The 26385-nt window shown below is 40.9% G+C and overlaps 1 protein-coding gene across 1 annotated transcript in view; it reads left to right on the forward strand.

Annotated features, from left to right (window-relative positions):
* The window catches only part of dcaf12 (DDB1 and CUL4 associated factor 12), a 71875-nt gene extending 45771 nt beyond the window's left edge, over window positions 1-26104 (forward strand). Inside the window, exons 4-9 of the mRNA XM_033032097.1 lie at window positions 4182-4242; window positions 9346-9539; window positions 12273-12338; window positions 14492-14654; window positions 19119-19309; window positions 25088-26104. Coding sequence (XP_032887988.1) covers window positions 4182-4242; window positions 9346-9539; window positions 12273-12338; window positions 14492-14654; window positions 19119-19309; window positions 25088-25246 — 834 coding nt within the window. The 3' untranslated portion in view covers window positions 25247-26104. The remainder of the gene's footprint in view (window positions 1-4181; window positions 4243-9345; window positions 9540-12272; window positions 12339-14491; window positions 14655-19118; window positions 19310-25087) is intronic.
* The last annotated feature ends 281 nt before the right edge of the window (window positions 26105-26385 follow it).

A 26385-nucleotide genomic window follows, 5' to 3' on the forward strand; every position in this document is an offset into this window, starting at 1 on the left:
CATCCACATGCAACACCCATAATACTGTCTATAACTGTCAACTCATAAATTTTAACAATATTTTGATGCAAGTAAATTAATTTCAAATAACTTTTTTTCTTTAAAAGCCTTCTGGACTTGACTAAAATTCCAAAAACCATAGTCATGCTTTGCTGATAATAGTCATATTGTGGAAACTGGCTCTTCAGCCCAACTTGCCCATGCTGACCAAGATGCCCCATCTACACAAGTCACATCTGCCCACATTTGGCCGATATCCCTTCCCATCCATGTAACTGTCCAAATGTTTTTTAAATATTATAGTAGCTACGTCTGGCAACATATTCCATATACCCACACACTTTCTGTGAAAATGGTACCCCTCAGATTCCTATTGAATCGTTCCTCTCTCACCTTAAGCCCCTGTTCTCTGGTTCTTGATTCCTCAACTCTGGGTAAAAGACTCTGTACTGCACTCATGATCTTGTACGCCTCTATATTATCACCCCTAACCTCTTGCGCTCCAAGGAATAAAATCCTAGCCTGCCCTATAGCTCAACACCTGGCAACATCCTCGAAAACCTTCTATGCACCTTTCCAGCTTTAAAATATCCGTTCTACAGTAGGGTGACCAAAACTGCAGGCTCACAAATGTCTTGTACAACTATAACATAACATCCCTATTTCTATGTTCAATACCCTGAATGATGAAGACCAACGTACCGAAGGCCTCAGCAATGTTTTTGATTATTTCTTCAAAAATCTTAATCAGGTTTGTAAGTCATGATCTCCAATGTACAAAACCATGCTGACAATCCCATATCAAACCCTATCTCTTCAAATGCATAATTATCTTATTGGAATACTCTCCAGTAACTTACTCCATAATGTTTGGGACAAAGACCCATCATTTATTTATTTGCCTCTGTACTCCACAATTTGAGATTTGTAATTGAAAAAAATCACTTGTGGTTAAAATCCACATTGTCAGATTTTAATAAAGGGTATTTTTATACATTTTGGTTTCACCATGTAGAAATTACAGCAGTGTTTATAAGTAGTCCCACCATTTCAGGGCACCATAATGTTTTGGACACAACAATGTCACAGTAAATGAAAATAGTGTTATTGTTGCATATCCTTTGCATGCAATGACTGCTTGAAGTCTGTGATTCATGGACATCACTAGTTGCTGGGTGTCTTCTCTGGTGATGCTCTGCCAGGCCTGTATTACAGCTATCTTTAGCTTATGCTTGTTTCGGGGGCTAGTACCCTTCAGTTTCTCTTCAGCAACTAAAAGGCATGCTCAATTGGGTTCAGATCAGGTGATTGACTTGGCCACTCAAGAATGTACCAATTTTTAGCTTTGAAAAACTCCTTTGTTGCTTTAGCAGTATGTTTGGGATCATTGTCTTGCTGTAGAATGAACCACCGGCCAATTGAGGCATTTGTTTGAACTTGAGCAGATAGGATGTGTCTGTACACTTCAGAATTTATTGAGCTACCACCATCAGCAGTTGTATCATCAATGACGATAAGTGAGCCAGTACCTTCAGCAGCTATATATGCCCAGGCCATAACACCCCCACCACTGTTTCACAGATGATGTGGTATGCTTTGGATCCTGGTCAGTCCCTTCTATCCTCCATACTTTGCTCTTGCCATCACAATGATATTTGCTCATCTTCGTCTCATCTGTCCACAAGACGTTTTTCCAGAACTGTGATGCTCTTTTAAGTACTTCTTGGTAAACTGTAACCTGGCCATCATATTTTTGCAGCTAACCAGTGGTTTGCATCTTGCAATGTAGCCTCTGTATTTCTGTTCATGAAGTCTGCTGCGGACAGTGGTCATTGACAAATCCACACTTGACTCCTGAAGAGTGTTTCTGATCTGTCGGGCAGGTGTTTGGGGATTTTTCTTTATTATAGAGAGAATTCTTCTGTCATCAGCTGTGGAGGTCTTCCTTGGCCTGCCAGTCCCTTTGCGATTAGTAAGCTCACCAGTGCTCTCTTTCTTCTTAATGATGTTCCAAACAGTTGATTTTGCTAAGCCAAAGATTTGGCTGATGTCTCTAAAAGTTTTATTCTTGTTTCTCATTCTCATAATGGCTTCTTTGACTTTCATTGGCACAACTTTGGTCCTCATGTTGATAAACAGCAATAAAAGTTTCCAAAGGTGATGGAAAGACTTGAGGAAAGACTTAGTGCTGAGAGCTCTCTTGTACCTGCATTGAGGAGGCAATTAAACACACCTGAGCAATTACAAATGGCTGTGAAGCCATGTGTCCCAAACATTATGTTGCCCTGAATTGGGGGACGATGGAAAAACAATGCTGTAATCTCCACATGTTGAAACCAAAATGTATAAAAATGGCCTTTATCAAAATCTGACTATGTGCACATGAACCACATGTGATTTTTTTTTTTCTATTACAAATCTCAAATTGTGTAGCACAGAGGCAAATAAATAAATGGTGGTTCTTTGTCCCAAACATTATGGAGGGCAATGTACCTAATGCATATATAAGGCTCACTGGTCTATAGTTTCCAGGCTTTTCCTTGCAGCCTTTCTTGATTAGAGGCAAAAGATTAGTCAACCTCCAGTCTTCTGTCATTTCACCAGTGTCCAATGATGATTTGTATATCTCAGCTAGGGTGCCTGCAATTTCTTCTCCAGCTTCCCAGAGTGTCCTTGGATATATCTGATCAGGCCCGGGAGATTTATCAACCTTCACAGGTCTTGGGACGTTCAGCATCTCCTCAACCGCAATACAACTAACTGTAATACAACAATTTCTATTAACTGTCCCAAATTCCCCAATCTTTATGTCTTGACCACCTCCTGTAGCTCCACTCAGATAACCGGTTTGGTTTCTTGGGGGGGGGGCTATTCTTTTTGTAGTTACCCTCTTTCCTTTAATGTACATAAAATGTATTTGGATTTTCCTTAATGTTATCTGCCAGAGCTATCCCCTGCCACTTTTTGCCCTCCTAATTTCCTTCTTAAGTATGCTGCTTGGTTCCTAAAACTCCTCCAGGGATACACTTGATCCTGCTGCTTTCCCTGTCCCATGCATCCTTTTTCCTGACCAGAGCCTCCATTTTTCTTGTCATCCAAGTTCCTTGCTCCCACCCTCTTTGCCCTTCACTCTAACAGGAACATGCATGCCCTTAACTCTTGTTATCACATTTTTAAATGCATCCCACTTTCCGGATGATCCTTTGCCCACAAACAACTTTAGCAAGTTTCTGTGTAATAATATCAAAGTTGGCCTTACCCCAATTTAGAATTTTAACGTGGGCTTGCCCCGTCTTTATCCATAACTAATAAAACGGTGGTCGATGGTCCCAAAAGGCTCACCCACAGAAGTTTCAATCACGTGCCTAAGAGTTGATCAAGCTTTGCCCACTCCCTTATAGTGCCCTCTACATATTACCTGAAGAAACTTCCTTGAACACATTGGACAAATTCCACCCTATCTAAACCAGTGGCACTATGACAGTCCCAGTCTATATTGGTAAAATTAAAAAAAACCCTACTAAGACAACCTTATTAGTCTTGCAACTGCCTGCAGTCTCCTGACAAATTTGGTCATCTAATTCCTGGTGACTATTTGGGGCTCTTTAGTACACTCCCAACAAGGTGATCATTCCCTTTTTATTTCTCAGCTCCACCCATATTGCCTCACTGGACGTACCACCTGTAATGCCACCCCAGACTACTGTTGTGACATTCTCCTTAATCAATATAGCAATACTCCTTCCTCTTTTACATCCCACCTCTATCTCTTCTGTTGCATCTGTACCCTGGAACATTAAGCTGCCAGTCCTGTCATTCTCATAGCCAGGTTTCCATAGCGGTTGCAATGTCCCAGTCGCAAGAGATCACAATGGTTCGAAAATCTGTATCCCTACCCCACCCCTGCATCAACTTCTCAACCAAGCATTCCTCTGACCTATCTTCCTGTTCCCACCCTCACTTGTACCAGGGGTAACTAATTCCAGATAGCCAGCTAGTTAATTGTGCAACCAAAACAAGTGATCAAATGTGAATTATGGATTAAATTGAAAGCTCCTGTCCTCAAAAGTATAAGCACGCAACAGGGTTACAAATGTTTGATTTTAAGTTGAACATTGTCTAAAACTTTAAACTAAATTGTCACCTTAACTACAGAACTGATTTGTGTTTATCTTTTCCAGGATGGACACAAAGACTGGATTTTTTCAATTGCATGGGTTAGTGACACAATGGCAGTTTCTGGTGAGTTTGAAATGTTCACTGCATTGCTTAATTTATGTGAAATCGTTGTTTATAAGGAAATGTTAATTTTGAACAATGCATTCATTACATCACGGTATATCTGTTTTATTAAATAGGCTGGTTGGAATGTTCTGCAATTTTTTTCACTTGCTTTTTGTAATTCACATGATTTTATGATTAACCAAAATTCCATGCAATGAGCATGCTTGACTTAATTTGCGCAAGTCAGTGCATGAGTTTGCAACATTTTACTTGCCTTTTGGATCTTTCTTTTTGCTTTTTATTGTTATGCAGTCAAAATGAACAATGGTTTGGTGACCTTATTCAAACTATATTTCTGTTACTGGTTACTCAGTCCTTCACCCTGCATGGAAGCATCAAGTTCTGCTTATATTTTCCCCCTGTATGAGCTATTGAGTCTGTTTTTCCTTTGCACTTTCCACCGTTTTAGGATTTCACTTTTGTAAATAGCTATATAATTCAAGAAATGTTATGTATCCAGCTTCAAATGTTAGTGTTATAGTTTTGTATTTTAACTGCAATGTATGTGTGAGAATGTTTATTTAATCCTAATTTTATTGACTCAAATGGCAATATCCTTATTTGTTCAAATCTCACTGTAAAAGCTTGATCCTTGTCACTGATTTACGAACCCGTGGAAGCCATCTGAACATTATTTGTAAAGTTCAATTTCCAAATTAACTTCCTCTATACCTGTGGAAGAAACAATCCATTTTAATTTTTTTTTCTCTGTAGGATTTCTGATGAAGTTTTAATTGGGAGTCAATGATTTGGCCTTGCATCAAGTGCAGTTTATGTGAAATTAATATGCAAAGGTATTAAGATGAGAATTTTAAGTTAAATAATTATTTGTTTTGAGTGCCATCAGTGTTTGTAAAGATGGAGTGCAAGGTGAATGTATTCTTGCTGAACCTGGAAGGCACATATTTCATGTGAGACCAAAAGAAAAGATTATGTTGCATCAATCCCCCTCTCAACTGCAGCAAAATGGCTAGACTTTAACATTCATCCATTTCTCTCCAAGATTGCTTTTGTTTAATTTGGGGGGGGGGGGGGGGGGGGGGGGGGTGATGAGAAAATGTTTCTTCTTTCCTAATAGAGAGACGCAGAAACTGCAGATGCTGGAATCTAGAGCAAAACGCACAGTTGGAAGAATTCAGTGTGTCAGGCAGTATCTGTGGAAGAAATAAACAGACGATGTTTAGGTCACAGGACACTTTCAGAATCCGAAGAAGGGTCCCACTCCGAAATGTCGACTGTCTATTCTCTCCACAGATGCTGCCTGACATGTTGAGTTCCTCCAACATGTTGTTTTGCTTTTTTTCCGGATAGCTTTGTTAGTACATTTGCAGATTATATCAAACCAGGTGGTATCGTAGACAGTGAAAAAGTTGTCAAGAATTACGACAGGAACTTGATTAGTTGGACAAGTAGGCCAAGGATAGGAAAGGGAGTTGCATCAGGAATTTAATTGCGATGGATTATAGAAAGTCAAACCAGGATAGGATGTTCACAGTGAGCAGGAGGGCCCTGTGGAGTGTTGTAGAATTGGTCTAGGGGTATATACATAGTTCCCCAAAAGTGGCATCACAAGTGGACAGGCTGGTAACAAAAGCTTTTGGCATGTTGGCCTTCATCAATTAGTGCATTTAGCTTAGAGGTTGGAATGTTACGTTGCAGTTGTATGACGTTAGTGAGGCCATATTTTTGGCTACATCTCATCAAGCTGGAAGGAGTGCCGAGAGGATTTAAGAAGACGTTGTCAGATTTTAATAAAAGCCATTTTTCTACATTTTGGTTTCACCATGTAGAAATTACAGCAGTGTCTATACATAGACCCCCTCATTTCAGGGCACCATAATGTTTGGGACACAGCAATGTCATGTAAATGAAAGTAGTCATGTTTAGTATTTTGTTGCATATCCTTTGCATACACAATACACAATACACAATACAATTTATTTGTCACTTGAACCTCATAGAGGCTCAAATGAAATGTTGTTTCTGCAGTCATACACACAAGAAAAAAAGACCCAAGTCACAACACAATTTACACAGACATCCATCACAGCGCATCTCCTCCTCGCTGTGATGGAAGGCAAAAAAACTTATCTCTCCCCTGCACTCCCCATTCCCCTCCCGATGTCAGAGTCAAAGCCCCCGGCGGGCGATGGCAATTGTCCCGCGGCCATTAACGCCGCGTCGGGTGATGCAAGGCCACGCTCCGGGTCTTGGTGTTGGAGCCCCCGGCGGGCGCTAGCAAAGCCCCGCAGCCGTTGAAGCCGCGCCGGGCGGTGATGTAAGGCCCCGCTCCAGGCACTCCTCGACCCCGCGACTCGGGCGGGTGAAGTCGCCATAGCGGAAGCCCCGAAAAGCGGTCTCCCAGCAGGGACCCGCGGGCTCCCGGTGTCACTATCCACCGGACCTGTGGTAAGCCTCCGAATCCCCGGGGTCGGGTCGCAGCAGCGCGCCACCACCGCTCCACCCGCTCCGAACTCGGCCAGCTCTACGATGGTGAGTAGGTCCGCAGCCCCGCGACTGGAGCCCTAGGTCGTTCCTGCCGGAGGCCGCTCCACGTTGCAGCCCCAATGACAACGGAGACCCGACAGGGAAAAGGTCGGGTTCTCCGTGCAGGGGAAAGATTTTAAAAGTATCCCCCGCCCCCCCCCCCCCCCCCCCCCACACACCATCCACACACACACATACACACACACACACACACACACACACACACACACACACACACACACACACACACACACACACACACACACACACACACACACACACACACACACCATCAAAAAAAAAAAACTACATTAAAACAGGACAAAAAATAACAAAAAGACAGACGGACTGCAGAGGCCGCTGCGACGTGAGTCGCGCCACCCACCGGCATGCAATGACTGCTTGAAGTCTGCAATTCATGGACATCACCAGTTGCCGGGTGTCTTCTCTGGTGATGCTCTGCCAGGGCCTGTATTGCAGCCAACTTTAGCTTATACTTGTTTTTGGGGCTAGTCCTGTTCAGTTTTCTCTTCAGCATATACAAGGCATGCTCAATTGGGTTCAGATCAGGTGATTGACTTGGCCACTCAAGAATTGACCATTTATTAGCTTTGATCATCGTCTTGCTGTAGAATGACTGCCGGTAAAGGAGTTTTTAGTTATTTGGTTGAATTTGGGCAGATAGGATGTGTCTATACACTTCCGAATTCATTATGCTACTACCATCAACAGTTGTAACATCAATGACGATAAGTGAGCCAGTACCTTCAGCAGCCATACATGCCCAGGCCATAACTCTCCTACCACCGTGTTTCGCAGATGAAGTGGTATGCTTTGGATCTTGGGCAGTTCCTTCTATCCTCCATACTTTGCTCTTGCGATCACTGTGATATAAGTTAATCTTCGTCTCATCTGTCCACAAGACCTTTTTCCGGACTGTGGTGCTTTTTTAAGTACTTCTTGGCAAACTGTAACCCGGCCATCCCATTTTTGCAGCTAACCTGTGGTTTGCATCTTGCAGTGTAGCCTCTGTTTTCTGATCATGGCGTCTTTATGCGGACAGTGGTCATTGACAAATCCACACCTGACTCCTGAAGAGTGTTTCTGATCTGTTGGACAGGTGTTTGGGGATTTTTCTTTATTATAGAGAGAATTCTTCTGTCATCAGCTGTGGAGGTCTTCCTTGGCCTGCCAGTCCCTTTGCTCTCTTTCTTCTTAATAATGTTACAATCAGTTGATTTTGGTAAGCCTAAGGTTTGGCTGATGTCTCTAACAGCTTTATTCTTGTTTCTCAGTCTCATAATGGCTTCTTTGACTTTCATTGGCACAACTTTGGTCCTCGTGTTGATAAGCAGCAATAAGTTTCCAAAGGTGATGGAAAGACTGGAGGAAAGACTAGGTGCTGAGAGCTCTCTTACACCTGCATTAAGGAGGCACTTAAACTCACCTGAGCAATTACAAACTCCTGTGAAGCCATGTGTTCCAAACATTATGGTGCCCTGAAATGGGGCCCTGATGTGAGGGGTGATCTTAGAGATGTGTAAGGATATAGAGGCATAGATAGTGTAGATTCACACTGTCGTTTCCCCAAGATAGTGAATTTGAAAACTAGAGGGCATAGATTTAAGGTGGGAGGAGAACGATTTAATAGGATCCTGAGGGGGCAACTTCACACTGATGTTGAAGTCTGAGAAAGGGTCTCAACCTGAAATGTCACCCATTCCTTCTCTCCAGAGCTGCCGCCTGTCCCGCTGGGTTACTCCAGCATTTTGTGTCTATCCCCACACTGATGTTGTGTATATGGAATGAGCTGCAGAAGAAGTAGTTGAGAAGTAGCTGAGGTGTACAGTAATATTTGAGGGACATTTGGACAGGTACATCGATAGGAGAGATTGAAAGGGAAATGGGATGAACTTAGATGGGCATCTTGAACGTCATGAAGGGTTTATTTCTGTGTTGTGTGACTCTATGTGCTCTTGTTGATTGCTTTTAGTTTATTCCAAAAAAATTCTCATCTGTCTGCCTATTGGTGCAGTTATATTTTCCCAGCCTTCAAAATGGAAGTTTTAGTAGAATTCTAGCCTTTACATATCTTCCATTGTGTCGCTTAAACTTTACACTGTATATCCTAACCTGTATTAATTGGACTGGCAAGTTATCTTTTGCTCTAATCTTCTTGTGATCTTCTATCAATAATTCAATGGAACCTTATTTTTGCATGTAATCGGGTAAAGGGAAATTATTTTTTTTGCATACAATTCAGTGACAATATTATTATACAAAAGCACAATCATACTTAACAGTCTGTTGGCCTGTAGGAAGCACTGGGTTGGAGTTGCAGGGGTCAGCCTGGCCTGGCAATGCTATCCATGTCCTCTGCGTCCAAAGTCAAGCTGCGTCAATTCGGCCTTGACGGAAAAATGTGCAAATTTATCTCCAATTTAAAAAAAAAATCAAGTATACACTGTCTTAAAGTATAAGGAATAATTCATGTTTTCTACTAGAATTGCACTTTTCAAAAATTACAATTTGCCCCAAAATGTGATAAGGATGTTTTTTTTTTGTGTGCTGCAGGTTCCAGGGATGGCTCTATGGGCTTATGGGAAGTAACTGAAGAAGTACTAAGCCAAACTGACATAAGTATGGATCCCACACAAGTCCCAAGTTACACCCACATAACACACAAAGCTTTGAAGGATATTCCCAAAGAATACACAAATCCTTATAACTGCAAAGTGCGTGCTTTGGCCTTTAACAATAACAGCAAGGTAATTTTCAACAATATCATTATAATCTTGTTTTGGGCTGCAGGTGGCAATATTTTCCACTTTTGAGCAATGTCCAAGCATCTGCAGGAACTGCTCTTCTTTCAGCAATCCATTTCTCTATCAGAAGTATCTCAAAGTTGAAAAGTTAATGTTATACAGCATAGAAACAGGACTTTCAGCCCAACTTGACCACATTGATCAAGATTCCCCATCTAACTTGGTTCTTTTCTTTAGCCGCAGGCAAGGTCCTGGAGGACTGAAGAGTAGCTAATGTTGTCCCTTGAATAGGCTGGTGAGTCTCGCATCAGTGGTAGGGAGGTTATTGGAGAGAATTCTTCTGGACAGGATTTGCTTCCACTTGGAAGAGAATGGGTTAATTACGGATAGTTAGCATAGTTATACGTAACAGGTTGTGTCTTAGTAACTTGTTTGGGTTTTTTGAGGAGGAGATGAAGGTGATCAATGAGGAGAGGGCACAGGATATTTTCGTGGATTTTAGAAAGGCATTTGATAAAGTCCCTCATGATAGGCTGATCCAGAAGAATAAGATGCATGGAATTAGCAGTGGCTTGGCAATATGGATTTGGAACTGTTTTACTGATAAAGGACAAACGGATACCATGGAATGACGATAAGCAAATGTGAGATGTTGCAATTTTGGAGGTCAAATGTAAGGGGGAAATATCAAATGAATGGCATGACATTTAACAGCACTGATGCACAGAGGGATCTTGGGGTCCAAGTCCATAACTCCTTGAAAGTGGCAACACAGATAGATAGTGGTAAAGAAGACATATGCTTGCTTTCATTGGTTGGGGCATTGAGTATAAGAGTCAGGAAATCATGATGCAGCTTTATAGGACTTTAGGCTGCATGTTATGTATTGTGTGCAATTCTGGTTGTCCCATTACAGGAAATAAGTGTAGGCTGTGGAAAGAGTACAGAGGAGGTTTACCAGGATAATGCCTGTATTAGGGAGTAATAGCTCCAGGGATAGGTTGGACAGACTTGAAGTGTTTTCTCTGGAACACCGGAAGTTGCGGGGAGACTTGATAGCAGTATATAAAATTATGAGAGGCATATATAGGGTAGATAGTCTAACCTTTCTCTTAGAATGGAAAAATCAAATGCTAGAGGGCTTATCTTTAATGTGGGATGGGCAGTTTAAAGGAGAAGTACAGGGCAACGTTTTTTGCACAGAGGTTGGTGAGTGCTTGGGGCATGCTGCCGGTGTTGGTGGTTGAGGCAGATATGTTAGTGGTGCATGAGAGACTCTTGGATAGGATATGCAGAGAATGGAGAAATATGAATTATTTGCAGGTAAATAACAGATCGTCTTGGCATCATGTTCAACATTCACATTGTGGGCCGAAGTTCATGTGCTGTACTGTTCTATAGGATGTGTGAAGGACGTTTTTTGACAGTGGTTGGTGCCTGGAACGTGCTGCCAGGTGGTAGAGTTTGATATGATTGTGGCATTTTAAGAGGCCTTTGGCATAAGGATAGGCGAGGAATGGTGTGGTATGGATCACTTGCTGGCAAAGGAGATTAGTGTAACTAAAAGTGTGTTCTCCAAAAGAACAGAATATCTGAATCTTTCCTATCCATACACTTGTTAATGTATTTTAAACGTAGTAATTGTACAATTGCTTCTACCACAACTACCGCTTCTGCTGGCATTTTGTTCCATATATTCGCCACCCTCTGTGAAAATAATGGTCTTCGGGTCTCCCTTAGAACTTCCCCTCTCACCATATATATCTATGCCCTCTAGTTTTAGACTCTCCTATCTGGGGGGGGGGGGGGGGGGGGGGGGGGGTGGGGGAGAAATACTGTACCCATCCGTGTTATCCAAGCCTCTCATGATTTTGTATAATGCTGAGGTCACCCTTCAACCTCCTACAATCCAGTGAAAATTCCGAGCCTATCCAACCTCCCCTTATAACATGTCCTCCAGCCTCAGCAACATCCTCATGAATCTTTTCTGCACCCTTTCCAGCTTAATGACATCTTTCCTATAGCTGGGCGACCAGAACTGCACACAGTACTCCAAGTGTCATCTCACCAACGGCTTGTAACATGATGTCCGATCTCCTGTACGCAACCCCTGACTGATGAAGGCAAAACAATCAGAGTAAGTGAGGTCTTAAGAGATCGAAATAGAAATCCTGTGCCTTCATCAGCCTGGACTTGTATATACCAAAAAAACGAGGACACCTTTTGTTATGTCAATTAGGGTATCTTTTCGCTTCTACATGCAGAATACCCTAGAAATTCACTCACAATAGCACGGGTATTTTTTTTAAACAATCTTTCAAAAATATTGAACAATGGGAAGTGATTTCCAGCCCTTATTGTGTACATAAAATGTGGAATAAATAAATCAAGTTTGAAAAAATTGAGTCATATTTATATCTGTATTTTATAAATCAGCTATATTTGTTACATTTGTGTTTTATGTGGGCGTCAGTACAGCCATGATTTTATTTCATATCCCCAATTCCTCTGAGGAATTTTCTTTCTCCAAGCTTCAGAACTTCTCCATATTTGAACCAAGAGCAAAATGAGATCTGGTTAAGTGGTCCTGGCAATGTCATTTCGTTGTAGTGAATGTAGTAAGATAAAATTGGATTGATTATAAGAACAAAGTTGGGCTGTTGGGATTTTAAGTATCTGATAATTTGAGAAAATTAATGCAAACTAAAATGTTTACTCTTATCAACTGATTTTCAGGAGCTTGGTGCAGTATCTCTTGATGGTTACTTTCATTTATGGAAAGCAGAAGAAAACTTGACAAAGGTAAAATATCCTTCTCTGTCAAATAAAGTGACAAAACAGCACAACATTCGTATTTTAAAATTGCTCGATTTTTTGTGACCAAATGTTGCATTAGCAAAATGGCATTATGATTCGCTGCTAAATTTGATTATCCTTTTTTCAATAAATTAATTGCAGAAGAAAACGGTTTTTCTTTAGACATTGAAACGCGCAACACCTTTTTTGCAGTTTGCTTTCAAGGTGATGAATTTCAGATATTATAAGTGGCATTGGAGTAAAAACAACAGCTAGAAATAATTGAAAAAGCTTTCATAATATGTATTCAACCTTGAAGAATTGACCACACAGGTTGATTTTGCAGGGTTTGTATGTTCAAGAGGACTTTCATCAATATAAATTGATGGAAGGAAAAGGAGGATTACTTTGGTTAATTTGAAGGATAAACTATCAGATTTAATCTCTTAATCAGCTGATTTGACTTGGATCCTACTTTTTCCACATTGCTGCATTTGAAAATGTTGTCTATTTAATATACTTTTAAAAATAGAAGAATGCACAAATAGAAGAATTGCTTCCAAATACATTAAAATTGAGTTAAAAATATTCAAGAATTGAAAGGAAACCAGACAATCTTTGGTATCACAGTTATATACTCGATGCGTTAGTGGAATTCTACTGTTTATTTAGTTGAGCAAAGGGTAAGATTCTGTTGTCTTAAAATTGTGTTGAAAATAAGTAACGGTTTACAATAAACCAATTAAATTGCTCAATGTTCCTAGGATGACTTTCAATAAAATCTGCCCAAAGTAAAGTTTTCAGCAAAAAATTAAAAAAGATAGTTGTTTTGCAGTTAAAGTTGTTCCATTGAATTGTTTTATTATTTTAAAATGTTTACTTCAATATCTCAGCGGAACCAAAAGATCAAGTTTTGACAATTTTCCTGTAGATGGGATCTTGCTTCATGAATATATGCAGTGTGTATATATTGCAAAGATTCTTTAGTGATATTTAATTAACCAATTATCATAGGCACTAATTTAAACTATGTTCAATCTGTATTTACATTGTTGCAAAATATGTTATTCTCATTTGGATGTATAAGATGGAAAATATGCTGTTTACAGGCATAACTAAGGCATTTTGGTATTATCTTCTGTGTACCTAAAACCTGCGAAGCATATGCAACCATTTCATTTTACTGAAAAAAGTAGGAATGCCAATTGGCTGGTGAGAGAAGCAGTAAAGAACATTAAAATAACTAGATAGTTAATAAGAAATATGTCATGCAAACAAGAGTTGTGGAAGGAGACTGCAGGGTGTTCACATGTTCACAGGTTATCGGAGTAGAATTAGGCCATTCGGCCCATCGGGTCTACTCCACCAGTCAATCATAGCTGATCTCTGCCTAATCCCATTTTCCTGCCTTCTCCCCATAACCCTTGACACCGGTTCTTAAGAATTTGTCTATCTCTGCCTTAAAAATATCCATTAACTTGGCCTCCACAGCCCTCTGTGGCAATGCGTTCCACAGATTAACTACCCTCTGACTAAAGAAGTCTTACTCGTCTCCTTTCTAAAAATCCCTTTAATTCTAAGGCTATGTCCTCTGGTCCTAGACTTCCACCAGTGGATCCTTTCCACATCCACTCTATGCCTTTCATTATCATGTAAGTTTCATGAGGTGTCCTCTCAACCGTCTAAACTACAGTGAGTAGAGGCCCAATGCTGTCAAACGCTCATCTTATGCTAACCCACTCATTCCTGGAATCATTCTTGTAAGCCTCCTCTGGACCCTCTCCAGAGCCAGCACATCTTGCCTCAGATATGGGGCCTAAATTTGCTCACAGTACTCCAAATGCTGCCTGACCAGCGCCTTATAGAGCCGCAGCATTACATCTGTTTTTGTATTCCAGCCCTCTTGATATAAATTTGAATTTGCGAGAAGGCAACAGTTATAGCAGATGTATTTTTGTCCATTGATAACAAAACATGCCAGCAGCCATTTTCTCTGGGTGCTTGTCCTATTAGTCAACTTGTTGAACTTGTATTTGAATAAATTAAAACAAGGGGAAAAAAATATATTAAATTATTACATTAGAAATTACCTGTTGCCTGTGGTATTTTATAATATATACAGCTCAGCCCAAATAAAATTAAACTGTTTTTTGTTCCAGTTGCTGTCCACCAAGTTACCTCATTGTCGTGAAAATGTTTGCTTAGCATATGGACAAGAATGGTCTGTATATGCTGTGGGGTCCCAAGCGCATGTTTCTTTCCTTGATCCAAGACAACCACAAAGCTATGTAAAATCAGTCAGTTCGAGGGAACGGGGCAGTGGTAAGTTGATGGTTCTATTGCAAGATACTGAAAGTGTCAAATCTTAGATTGATAAATGCATCAAAAAGCAATGGATTTGAAACATATTGAAACCCAGGGCTGGTATTGATGTAAATTGTTTTTACTTTATCAATAAAACATGATAAAACCACTTTTGGTGCTCAAATATCTTGCCGTTTAAATCTACCATCTTTGGCTTCCATTTGAAATATCCCTGCAATTATGTGCATGCATTGTATTGTGGTATTTGAATTATTCTTGTCTATTTCGGTAATGTTACACTTCACTTAACCTGAAGTCCTCATTCAGGCTCTTGGAACCTCAAATTCATGTACTTGCAGTTTGCACTTTCTATCAATAAAACTCTGTAGGAAAAAAACACTCTTCCAAAACTCTGGTGTCCTTATTTTAATCTGGTAGTCACAGAGCCACACTGGCTACCAATTTATCAGACACTCTGTCCTAAAATTTAGATTTGAATCTACAGATCTTTTGCCAGCTGGATTTCTCCACATGAATCTTCCGTCCAACCCTAAAATCAAATGTATTTATTTTTTCCCCCCAAATCAGACCTATTGCATATTTTCCCTTCCATTTGCATTTATCGCTATATAAATAAAAATTACTTACTTACTTACTTTATCGTTAACATTTGTTGGTTTGGCCATCTGCTCTGAAGGAGAGAAAATCTATCCCCAAATCCATTCCATGTATTGCCCTTTAAAAATCGCTGTAAATACAACACTCAAAAAAAAATCTTAATCCATCTGATATATCTCTCTCTCTATTTAGCCCCATGTAAATTTTTGTCTTCCGGGGAAAATTCAAAAGAACACATGTAGTAAATGTATGTTCAAGAAGAACCCTTCTTCAGACTGATGTAGGGTGGGGAGAGGGAAGCGGGGGGGGGGGGGGGGGGGGGGGGGGAGAACAAAGGAAGAGGAGGAGCCAGAGGGCTGAGGGAGAGCTGAGAAGGGGAGGAGGCAGCAAGGGCTATCGTAAATTGGAGAAGTCAATGTTCAAGCCGCTGGGGTGCAGACTGCCCAAGCGGAATATGAGGTGCTGCTCCTCCAATTTCCAGTGGTACTCACTCTGGCCATGGAGGAGGCCCAGGACGGAAAGGTCGGATTCGGAATGGGAGGGGGAGTTGAGGTGCTGAGCCACCGGGAGATCAGGTTGGTTAATGCGGGCCGAGCGGAGGTGTTCGGCGAAACTATCGCCAAGCCTACGCTTGGTCTCACTGATGTAGATCAGCTGACACCTAGAACAGTGGATGCAATAGATGAGGTTGGAGGAGGTGCAGGTGAACCTCTGTCGCACCTGGAACGACTGCTTGGGTCCTTGAATGAAGTTGAGTGGGGAGGTAAAGCGACAAGTGTAGCATCTCCTGCGGTTGCAAGGGAAAGTGCCCGGGGAGGGGGTGGTGCGGGTGGGAAGGAAAGAATTGACCAGGGAGTTACGGAGGTAGCGGTCTTTGCGGAAAGCAGACGGGGGGAGATGGGAAGATGTGGCCAGTGGTAGGGACACGTTGGAGGTGGCGAAAATGACGGAGGACTATTTGTTGTATGTGACGGCTAGTGGGGTGGAAGGTGAGGACTAGGGGGGGACTCTGCCCTTGTTCTGAGTGGGGGTATGGGGAGAGAGAGCAGTGTTGCGGGGTATTGAAGAGACCCTGGTGAGAGCCTCATCTATAGTAGGGGAGGGGAACCCCTGTTCCCTGAAGAATGAGGACATTTCCGATGCCCTGGTATGGAACGCCTCATCCTGGGAGCAGATGTGGCGTAGACGGAGGAATTGGGAGTAGGGGATGGAGTTCTTACAGGAAGCATGGTGGGAAGAAGAGTCGTCTAGATAGCCATGGGTAGTGAGGTCAAGACATGGTCGGGAAGTGTCGGAAATGGTCCAGATGTATTTGAGTACCGATGGAAGTTAGTGGTGAAGTTGATTGTCAGTAAGTTGTGTGTGGGTGCAGGGGTGCTTGACTGTTCTGTGTTGACCTACATTTGTTTAGTTGTAGGTCATCTGTTTATCTGTTTTAGAAATCGTGAAATCATTCACATGCCCACTAAATTGTGAATTTAGTTTAGAGGTACAGCGCGGAAACAGGCACCGACCAGCGATCCCTACACATTAACACTATCCTACACTCACATGGGACAATTTACACTTATACCGTCAATTAACCTACAAACATGTACGTCTTTGGAGTGTGGGAGGAAACCGAAGATATCGGACAAAACCCACGGAGAGAACGTACAAACTCCGTACAGACAGCACCCGTAGTCAGGATCGAACCGGGTCTCCGGTGCTGCAAGCGCTGTAAAGCAGCAACTCTACCGCCATGACGCCGTGGGTTAGGTCAAAGTGCTGATCTTTCTTGATTTCTTATGAAGGTTTAAACTACCATTTCTTCCATTGACAAACGAATAGCAAAGATATATTAATGCATTACAGTTTGACATTTATAACTTCTGCCCAACTTCCAACCTCACAGGCTGTGCTGCTGTCTGTGTTTGCATGCAGCAAGGTCTGAACAAAGTTAACAAACACCGAATGAGATCGGCCAATAAATACTGAGGCTGCAAGAACAGGGCAGATAATTCAGTGACTCACCCCCTGACTCGCCAGTGATTTTCCATTAAATAGATGATACAAGTTCAAGGATTTATGATATAGATTGCTTCTGCTTGGGCGAGGCAGCTACTGCTGCTGTTTCAACAATATTTGAAACATAGCAGCTGCTTGATTGATCTCCTATCCTACAGCCTTATCATTAAATTCATTGATCGATATGATTCCACTATATCCCATCTCCAGAATGTGTTGCAGTAGATTAGCAAGGGTCTCCCAACATGTGACCTTTACTGACAGAAGTTACAATAATCTAGTTTCTCTCCCCAATCTTATCAATATTTTTTCCAATTCTTCTGCTCAACTATATATTTTGCAGTGGCGAATTAACCTACCAATCCACGTCTTTCAAATGGGAGTATCTAGAGGAAACACCAGGGTCAAGATTGAATCTAGGTTGCTAGCTCTTCTATCAGCAGTGTCACTGTGCTCCAAAATGAAAGAAGAAAAATTCCCTCTATCATATTAGGGAGAACGGATTTTTGCTTGACCAACTACATCAGGTTACATTTTCAGTGTGCTAAAAGTTTCCAGTAAAATAAAATGTTGCATTCATATAATTCTTCATAGAACTCATGGTTCTAATTTAGGTTATTAGTGCAAGCTCCATTCTAGCAGTTAAGTATTGAAGTACAGTACAGCGTTCTGACTTGTTGTATTTCAAAGCCCATCCATGTCTCCAGTGACTCTTAAAAAGTTCTACAGAAGCATCATAGAAAGCATACTTTTGGGTTTCATTGCTGTTTGGTTTGAGATCAGCTCTGCCCAAGATTACAAGAAATTGAAGAAAATTGTCTACGAAAGACAAACCCAGTCTCTCCAAAATTAACACTCCAAATCAAGCAGAATCTTGGTTAATTTCATCTATACCTTCTACATCAGGGAAATTATGTATTTTCTAAATTGAAGTGAATGAAACTGCATGCAATATTTCAGATGTGGTTTCAAAAATATTTCCTGAAACTTTATCATAGGTAGTATAAATTGATATCATTTGCAGGTGGGTCTCACGTAGATGGGACATCTTGGTCGGCCTGGGCAAGTTGGGCCTGTTTCTGTGCTGTGTGACTCATAACTTCACTGCTCTTATATTTTATGCCCTGACTGTTGATGGCGAGCATCCTAAAAACCTTACCAACCTGCTTACTGTTTCGTCACCTTCATAGAGGTTTGGACTTGTTCATGAGGGTCCTGCAGTTTCATAATACTTGGTAATCAGCTTTGTACCATTCATTATGTGATTGATTATGCATTAGGCAGCATAAGTAATATTTGATACATAACAGTCTGTGACATTATAATCGAGAGTATTTCATTGTGTGATGCAGAGTCATATTACCCTGCTTTTGCGGAGATTAAAATTACAAATGCCGTATGCTGCCTAGCTCCTGGGACTCTTCTTGCAGATGCACAACAACTCAAAATCCATGGGATTGTTCTCAAACAATTATTAATTTATCCCAGCCTTTTTGTTATCTTGGTATAAAAGGATTATTCAAGCAAAGTTTTAGGTGTTACATAAATGTAATATGGTAGCTTCTATATATTTTGCACTAAATACAAATAATGATGTTTTAACTTTGGAATCTGATCGTTTTATTTAAGTTCTAAACTACAGTATTTGTTACTGAAGCTCTGTTTGATAAAACTATGTGGCATATACAGTCCAGTTCTTGCATATGAAAGTACTATTCATGTTTTATTGAGGTGAACGAAAATGTAAGTTCTTTTGTATAGAATAAAAGAAAACTTGCTTGCCGTTTGCCATGAAAAATGAATTAAGTAACTTTGGAAGAAGATTTTTAGTAGTAATAAAAATACTTTTTTTAACAGGTATTCGATCTGTAAGCTTCTATGAACACATCATAACAGTCGGAACTGGACAAGGCTCTCTACTTTTCTATGACATCAGAGCTCAGAAGTTTATGGAAAGGCTTTCTTCTATAACAAACTACAACAGTGAAAAGCTGAAACCCAAGTCTGGTGAAGAGATTTTAAAATTAACATCAGGGAAGGGTTGGTTGGTAAGTTGGAAAGAAATTCTGTATTCACCTAAAATGTGCAAATTGCTATAGTTGTCCCAAAACTTTTAACGTTAGTGTGATTCCAAACATAATTAAATCTTTTAAGTTGACGGAGAAATAGTCATGTGATGGCAATATGTTATTAATAAATATCTGGTGAAATGCGGGGAAGTGAAATCTGAAATAAAAGGAGTTAATTCTGGAAATACTCAGCAGGTCAGACAATATCTGTAGACAGGCAATTCCACCAGTGAATGGCAGGGCCCTGGAGAGTATTATCTAGCAGAGGGATCAAGGAGTGCAGGTGCGCAGGTAGATGGGGTGATTAAGAAGGCTTTCAGTACATTGGCCTTCATCAGTTGGGGTATTGAGTATAGATGTTGGGATGTTAAGTTACATAGAAAATAGGTGCAGGAGTAGGCCATTCAGCCCTTTGAGCCGGCACTGCCATTCAACATGATCATGGCCGATCATCCAAAATCAGTGCCCTGTTCCTGCTTTTTCTCCATATACCTTGATTCCGTTAGCCCTGAGAGCTAAATCTAACTTTCTCTTGAAAGCATCCAGTGAATTGGCCTCCACTGCCTTCTGTGGCAGAGAATTCCACAGATTCCCAATGCTCTGGGTGAAAAGGTTTTCCTCATCTCAGCCCTAAATGGCCTACCCCTTGTTCTTAAATTGTGCTCCCTGGTTCTGGACTCTCCCAACATGGGGAACATGGGTTACAGTTATACAACATGTTGATGAGCTGTATTTGAAGTAGTGGGCTCAGTTTTGGTCATGTTGCCTTTGGAAAGTAGTCTTTATGCTGAAAAGAGTGCAGAGAAGATGTACAGGAATGTTGCCAGGACTCGTGGAAATAGATAAGGTGAATGCACATGGTCTTTTAGGTTTAGGTCTAGTTATTATTGTCACATGTGCTAAGGTACAGTGAAAAACTTTGGTTTGCATGCTATCTAAATAGTTCAGATATACCATACATAGATACAATCAGTTCAAACGCAAGCACAATAGAACAAAGGGGATGATACAGGGTACAAAATATAATTCTCAGCATTGTAGTGCATCAGTTCCACTGACAAAGTCCAATGTCCTCAGAGGAGTAGAGATAGATTGAACAATACCCAAGCTTTTGGAAGGACTGTTCAGGAGCCTGATTTGAGGGGAAGAAGTTGTTCCTGAGTCTGGTGGGATGTGCTTTCAAGCTTCTGTACCTTCGACTGGATGAGAGCAGGAAGAAGAATGAATGACTGGGCTGGCAAACGTTTTTGATTATGTTGTCTTCTTTTCCAAGGCAGCGTGAAGTGTAGATGAAGTAAATGGCGGAAAATCTAGTCTATGTGATGGACAGGGCTACATCTACAATTGTTTGCAATTTCTTGCAGTCTTGGACAGAGCTGATCCCAAACCAAGCTGTGATGAAACCTGACAATATGCTTTCTCTGGTGCATCTGCACAAGCCACTGAAGACATGATGGATGGGCTTAGGAATACAATAACTCCAACAAATTAGAACTCGGTTCTGTACTTTGATACTTAACTACCAGAATGAGACTTGCACTATTATTCTTCTGAATCAGAAACTTGAGTTCAATGAATTTATGAATGCAACTTCTTATTTTACTGGAAACCTCTTGCATACAGAAAATATTAAAGAAAGGTGACTTTGAGGGTATGAGACGTGAATTGGTCAAGATAGACTGGCAATTGATTCTTAAAGGGTTGACGGTGGATATGCAATGTAAGGCATTTAAAGACTGCATGGATGAACTACAACAATTGTTCATCCCAGTTTGGCAAAAGAATATATCAGGGAACGTAGTGCATCCGTGGATAACAAGGGAAATGGGGGATAGTATCAAAACAAAAGATGAAGCATACAAATTAGCCAGAAAAAGCAGCCTGCCAGGGGACTGGGAGAAATTCAGAGTCCAGCAGAGGAGGACAAAGGGCTAAATTAGGAAAGGGAAAATAGATTATGAAAGAAAACTGGCTGGGAACATAAAAACTGACTGCAAACGTTTTTATAGATATGTGAAGAGGAAAAGATTAGTTAAAACAAATGTAGGTCCCTTGCAGTGAGAAACAGGTAAATTGATCATGGGGAACAAGGACATGGCAGATCAATTGAATAACTACTTTGGTTCTGTCTTCACTAAGGAAGACATAAATAATCTGCCGGAAATAGCAAGGGACCGGGGGTTAAATGAGATGGAGGAACTAAGTGAAATCCAGGTTAGCCGGGAAGTGATGTTAGGTAAATTGGATGGATTAAAGGCCGATAAATCCCCAGAGCCAGATAAGTTGCATCCCAGAGTACTGAAGGAAGTAGCCGCAGAAATAGTGGATGCATTAGTGATAATTTTTCAAAAGTCTTTAGATTCTGGAGTAGTTCCTGAGGATTGGAGGGTAGCTAATATAACCCCACTTTTTAAAAAGGGAGGGAGAGAGAAAACGGGGAATTACAGACCAGTTAGTCTAACATCGGTAGTGGGGAAAATGCTGGAGTCAGTTATTAAAGATGGGATAGCAACACATTTGGAAAGTGGTGAATTCATTGGACAAAGTCAGAATGGATTTATGAAAGGTAAATCATGTCAGACTAATCTTATAGAATTTTTCGAGGATGTAACTAGTAGAGTGGATAAGGGAGAACCAGTGGATGTGTTATATCTGGACTTTCAGAAGGCTTTCGACAAGGTCCCACATAAGAGATTAGTATGCAAACTTAAAGCACACGGTATTGGGGGTTCAGTATTGATGTGGATAGAGAACTGGCTGGTAGACAGGAAGCAAAGAGTAGGAGTAAACGGGTCCTTTTCACAATGGCAGGCAGTGACTAGTGGGGTACCGCAAAGCTCAGTGCTGGAACCCCAGCTATTTACAATATATATTAATGATCTGGATGAGGGAATTGAATGCAACATCTCCAAGTTTGCAGATGACACGAAGCTGGGGGGCAGTGTTAGCTGTGAGGAGGATGCTAGGAGGCTGCAGCAAGGTGACTTGGATAGGTTGGGTGAGTGGGCAAATGTATGGCAGATGCAGTATAATGTGGACAAATGTGAGGTTATCCACTTTGGTGGCAAAAACAGGAAAGTAGACGATTATCTGAATGGTGGCAGATTAGGAAAAGGGGAGATGCAACGAGACCTGGGTGTCATGGTACACCAGTCATTGAAAGTAGGCATGCAGGTGCAGCAGGCAGTGAAGAAAGCGAATGGTATGTTGGCATTCATAGCAAAAGGATTTGAGTATAAGAGCAGGGAGGTTCTACTACAGTTGTACAGGGCCTTGGTGAGACCACACCTGGAGTATTGCGTACAGTTTTGGTCTCCTAATCTGAGGAAGGACATTCTTGCCATAGAGGGAGTACAGAGAAGGTTCACCAGACTGATTCCTGGGATGGCAGGACTTTCATATGAAGAAAGACTGGATAGACTCGGCTTGTACACGCTAGAATTTAGAAGATTGAGGGGGATGTTATAGAAACTTGCACATTTCTTAGGGGGTTGGACAGGCTAGATGCGGGAAGATTGTTCCCGATGTTGGGGAAGTCCAGAACAAGGGGTCACAGTTTAAGGATAAGAGGGATGTCTTTTAGGACCGAGATGAGAAAATCATTTTTTACACAGAGAGTGGTGAATCTGTGGAATTCTCTGCCACAGAAGGTAGTGGAGGCCAGTTCATTGGCTATATTTAAGAAGGAGTTAGATGTGTTCCTTGTGGCTAAAGGGATCAGAGGGTATGGAGAGAAGGCAGGTACTGGATACTGAGTTGGATGATCAGCCATGATCATATTGAATGGCGGTGCAGGTTCGAAGGGCCGAATGGCCTACTCCTGCACCTATTTTTTTATGTTTCTATACACATTGAATTCCCCAATTTAAAGCAATATTTTTCCCTTTCCCCTGCCCTTCTACCCCAGTGCACACACATTTCTTTCAGCCCTTCTCACTCCAGGCTAGAAGGGCCGAATGGCCTACTCCTGCACCTATTTTCTATGTTTCTATGTCTATTACAGAAAATATAACCGTATGTATTTGGTCAGGCAAAAATCTGTTCTGAAGTTTGAAAGAGTCACTGGAACTGATGCGCTACAATGCTGAGAATTTTCTCAGTCCCCCGAGGAACCTGGGGCAATAGTGTGCCGCTTGACCTGTTGCATAAAGTAGTTGGTCCATGACAGATCATTGGTAATATTAACACCAAGGAACTTGAAGCTATCAATCATTTCCACAACAGCGCCATTGATGCAGATTGGAACAACTATGCTTCCTAGCTCCTTGTTGACATTGAGGGAGAGGTTATTGTCCTGATACCATGTCACTAAACTCGCTATCTCCTTCCTGTACTTTATCTCGGCATTGTTTGTGATTCAGCCTGCCACAGTGTTGTCGACTGCAAGCTTGTAAATGGAATTAGAACAGAGTTTGGCTGTCCAGTCATGGGTGTGAAGGGTGTATAGCAGGGGAATGAGAATACATCCTTGCAGGGCGCACTAGTGATGAGAATAACGGAGGAGATGCTATCCTCGCTGGTGGAGGGCTGTGGATAAGGGTTAGCCAGAGTAGGGGAATCAAGAGCCAGAGGACAGAGGATGCAATTGTAAAGAAAGCTCATCAACGCCTCTTCCTTAGAAGATTGAGGAGATTTGGTATGTTGACGAATACTGCCTTGAGCTTCTGCAGGTGTTCGGTGGAGAGTATATTGACTGGTTGCATCACAGCATAATTCAGCAACTCGATTAACACCCAGTATCGAAGGAGATTATAAAAAGTAGTGGGCACTGCCCTGTCCATTATGGGTACTGCCTTCACCACCATCGAAGGGATCTTTTGTAGGCACTGCCAGAGATTCACTATCCTTGGAGAGAAGAAATTTCTACTTACAACAGTTTTAAATGACCACCTCATTATTGTTCAACTGTTTCCCCCTTGTTGGTGACTTAAAACATTTTAACATGTAAACTTATTCAAATTTTGACTGTGATTCTGGCTTGGTAATATAATGCGTTCCTTCAGTATAGTTTGATCTCCATATCTGTAAACAAGACGTGGATATTTCATAGTATATGCATTTTATTAAAGATAATTTCAGTCAACATATTGTGGTTGAAACTTTTCTCTGTCCTTTCACTATTGAGGGTTACCTATTATTGGAGAGCAGTTTCATGCCCCCCAAATGTCAACTCACAGTACATTTGTGAGTTTTAGCTTTGAATGCGAAGGGAATCACTGAGTTGGATACTATCCTTTACATTTTGAGTACCCTGAAGGGCCTGTCCCACTTGAGCGTCATTTGCGCATAATTTACGCGTCACGACACGCGCATTGTGCCGCGTACGTGACGCGCGCATGGTGCGTAGTGACGTAGACAGTGACGCGCAGTCGCGTGCGGTGCCTCAGGATTTTGGTATGTACAAAATCTTTGCGCGCCATCTGCGTGACGCGCAAATGACGCCCAAGTGGGACGGGCCCTTGACTAAATATGATTTTGTCCTGTTAATGAAAAGCATTGTGGCCACTTTTACCTTTCTGTTTCATGAGGTGCAATCTCAAAATTCATCAAAGATTGGATACTGAATTTGGGTTCTTGTTCAAAGATGATAATTCTCAAAACCATGGTGGGATCAAAATAATATTTTCATTTAAATGTGCTCTTTGTTTCTAATTTCACTGGAATTATGCTGTTAGTTTTCAGTAAATTATAAAATGGTGAATAAATTATCCTTGTTCTTAATATGGCTCTTCTGATGGTTTTATTTTGTTATTACAGAATCACGATGAAACATGGAGGAATTACTTTTCAGACATCGATCACTTCCCGAATGCAGTCTATACACATTGTTATGACTCCTCTGGAACAAAACTTTTTGTTGCAGGGGGTCCCCTGCCATCAGGTCTTCATGGAAATTATGCAGGCCTGTGGAGCTAACAACCCCTTGCCATGTACTGTATTTGCAGATCCGTTGCATTTTATTTCTTGGGTTTCACATTACAGTAATCCTTCCAATGTTTTGAATATTGTGTGAAATACACAATATTTCTGTTTCAACTCTACAACTGTCTTTTATTTCTTTTAATTTGTGTCAGTGCTTCAGTTTTTCCATTTCCTTCCTGATGTAAGTTTCTTATTGAAAATGTATGTAGGTTTAAACTGGTTCACTACTGATAGTGAGATAGGGTCCATTAATTAATGCGTGACCACTACCAGATTTTCTGTGAAAGTTTGGAGGGGTGTAATGTGTGTAAAGGTACTTTGTGTCAATTAAATACGAAAAAACTTAATTGAGTCTGTGCAGGAGTGATGCATTACCTTCACATATATCAAAATATGTTAACAGTTTTAGTCCATGTTTCAGATGGACGTGTGATTCTATTTGTAACAAAATGTTGAATGTTTTGAAATATAAGCCTAATGATACCCAGAGATTCATAAATTGTTAATAAAGCTGCATGAATAGAATTTGTACATTTAAAAATTTTAAATTCAAGGTACAGTATTATGAACCAGACCTTTGCTTCCGTGTTTTGAATAGTAGCAAATGGTTATAAATTTGTTTGACCTCTTATAGGCAATGGCATTTTCAATAACAAGGATATTATTTTAAAATTGCTAAGTCACAACAAATAACTTTGGGTAAATACAGCAATTTCAATTCATTTCAATAACTATAATTAGTTGGCATATGTTTAGCATCCAGTGCAAGAAAATATGTAGGTCTATATTGCTTGCAATGGGTGTTCCTTGTTCTAATATGTACCAGTGGGAATTAAAGATGTATTAAGATAATTTTCATTGAAATAGTTTATTTTGAAAAATTATTAGTAAGAAAGGAATTGCAGGCATTTGTGAGAAATTTAACAGTTGATTGACTTTTGAATTAAAGTTTGTTACTATTTGTGAAATGTGGCGTCGCAGGTAGAGAGAGTGGTGAAGTCTTTTGGCATGTTGGCCTTCATTATTAGTCAGTAAGCGAGTATAGGAGTTGAAACGTTAGGCTACAGTTGGACATTGGTGTGGCCACACTTGGAGTATTGTTCAATTTTAGTCAGCTATGGGAAAGATGCCAT

This window comes from Amblyraja radiata, chromosome 1, assembly GCF_010909765.2.
Source record: "Amblyraja radiata isolate CabotCenter1 chromosome 1, sAmbRad1.1.pri, whole genome shotgun sequence".
In the NCBI taxonomy this organism is placed as follows: Eukaryota; Metazoa; Chordata; class Chondrichthyes; order Rajiformes; family Rajidae; genus Amblyraja; species Amblyraja radiata.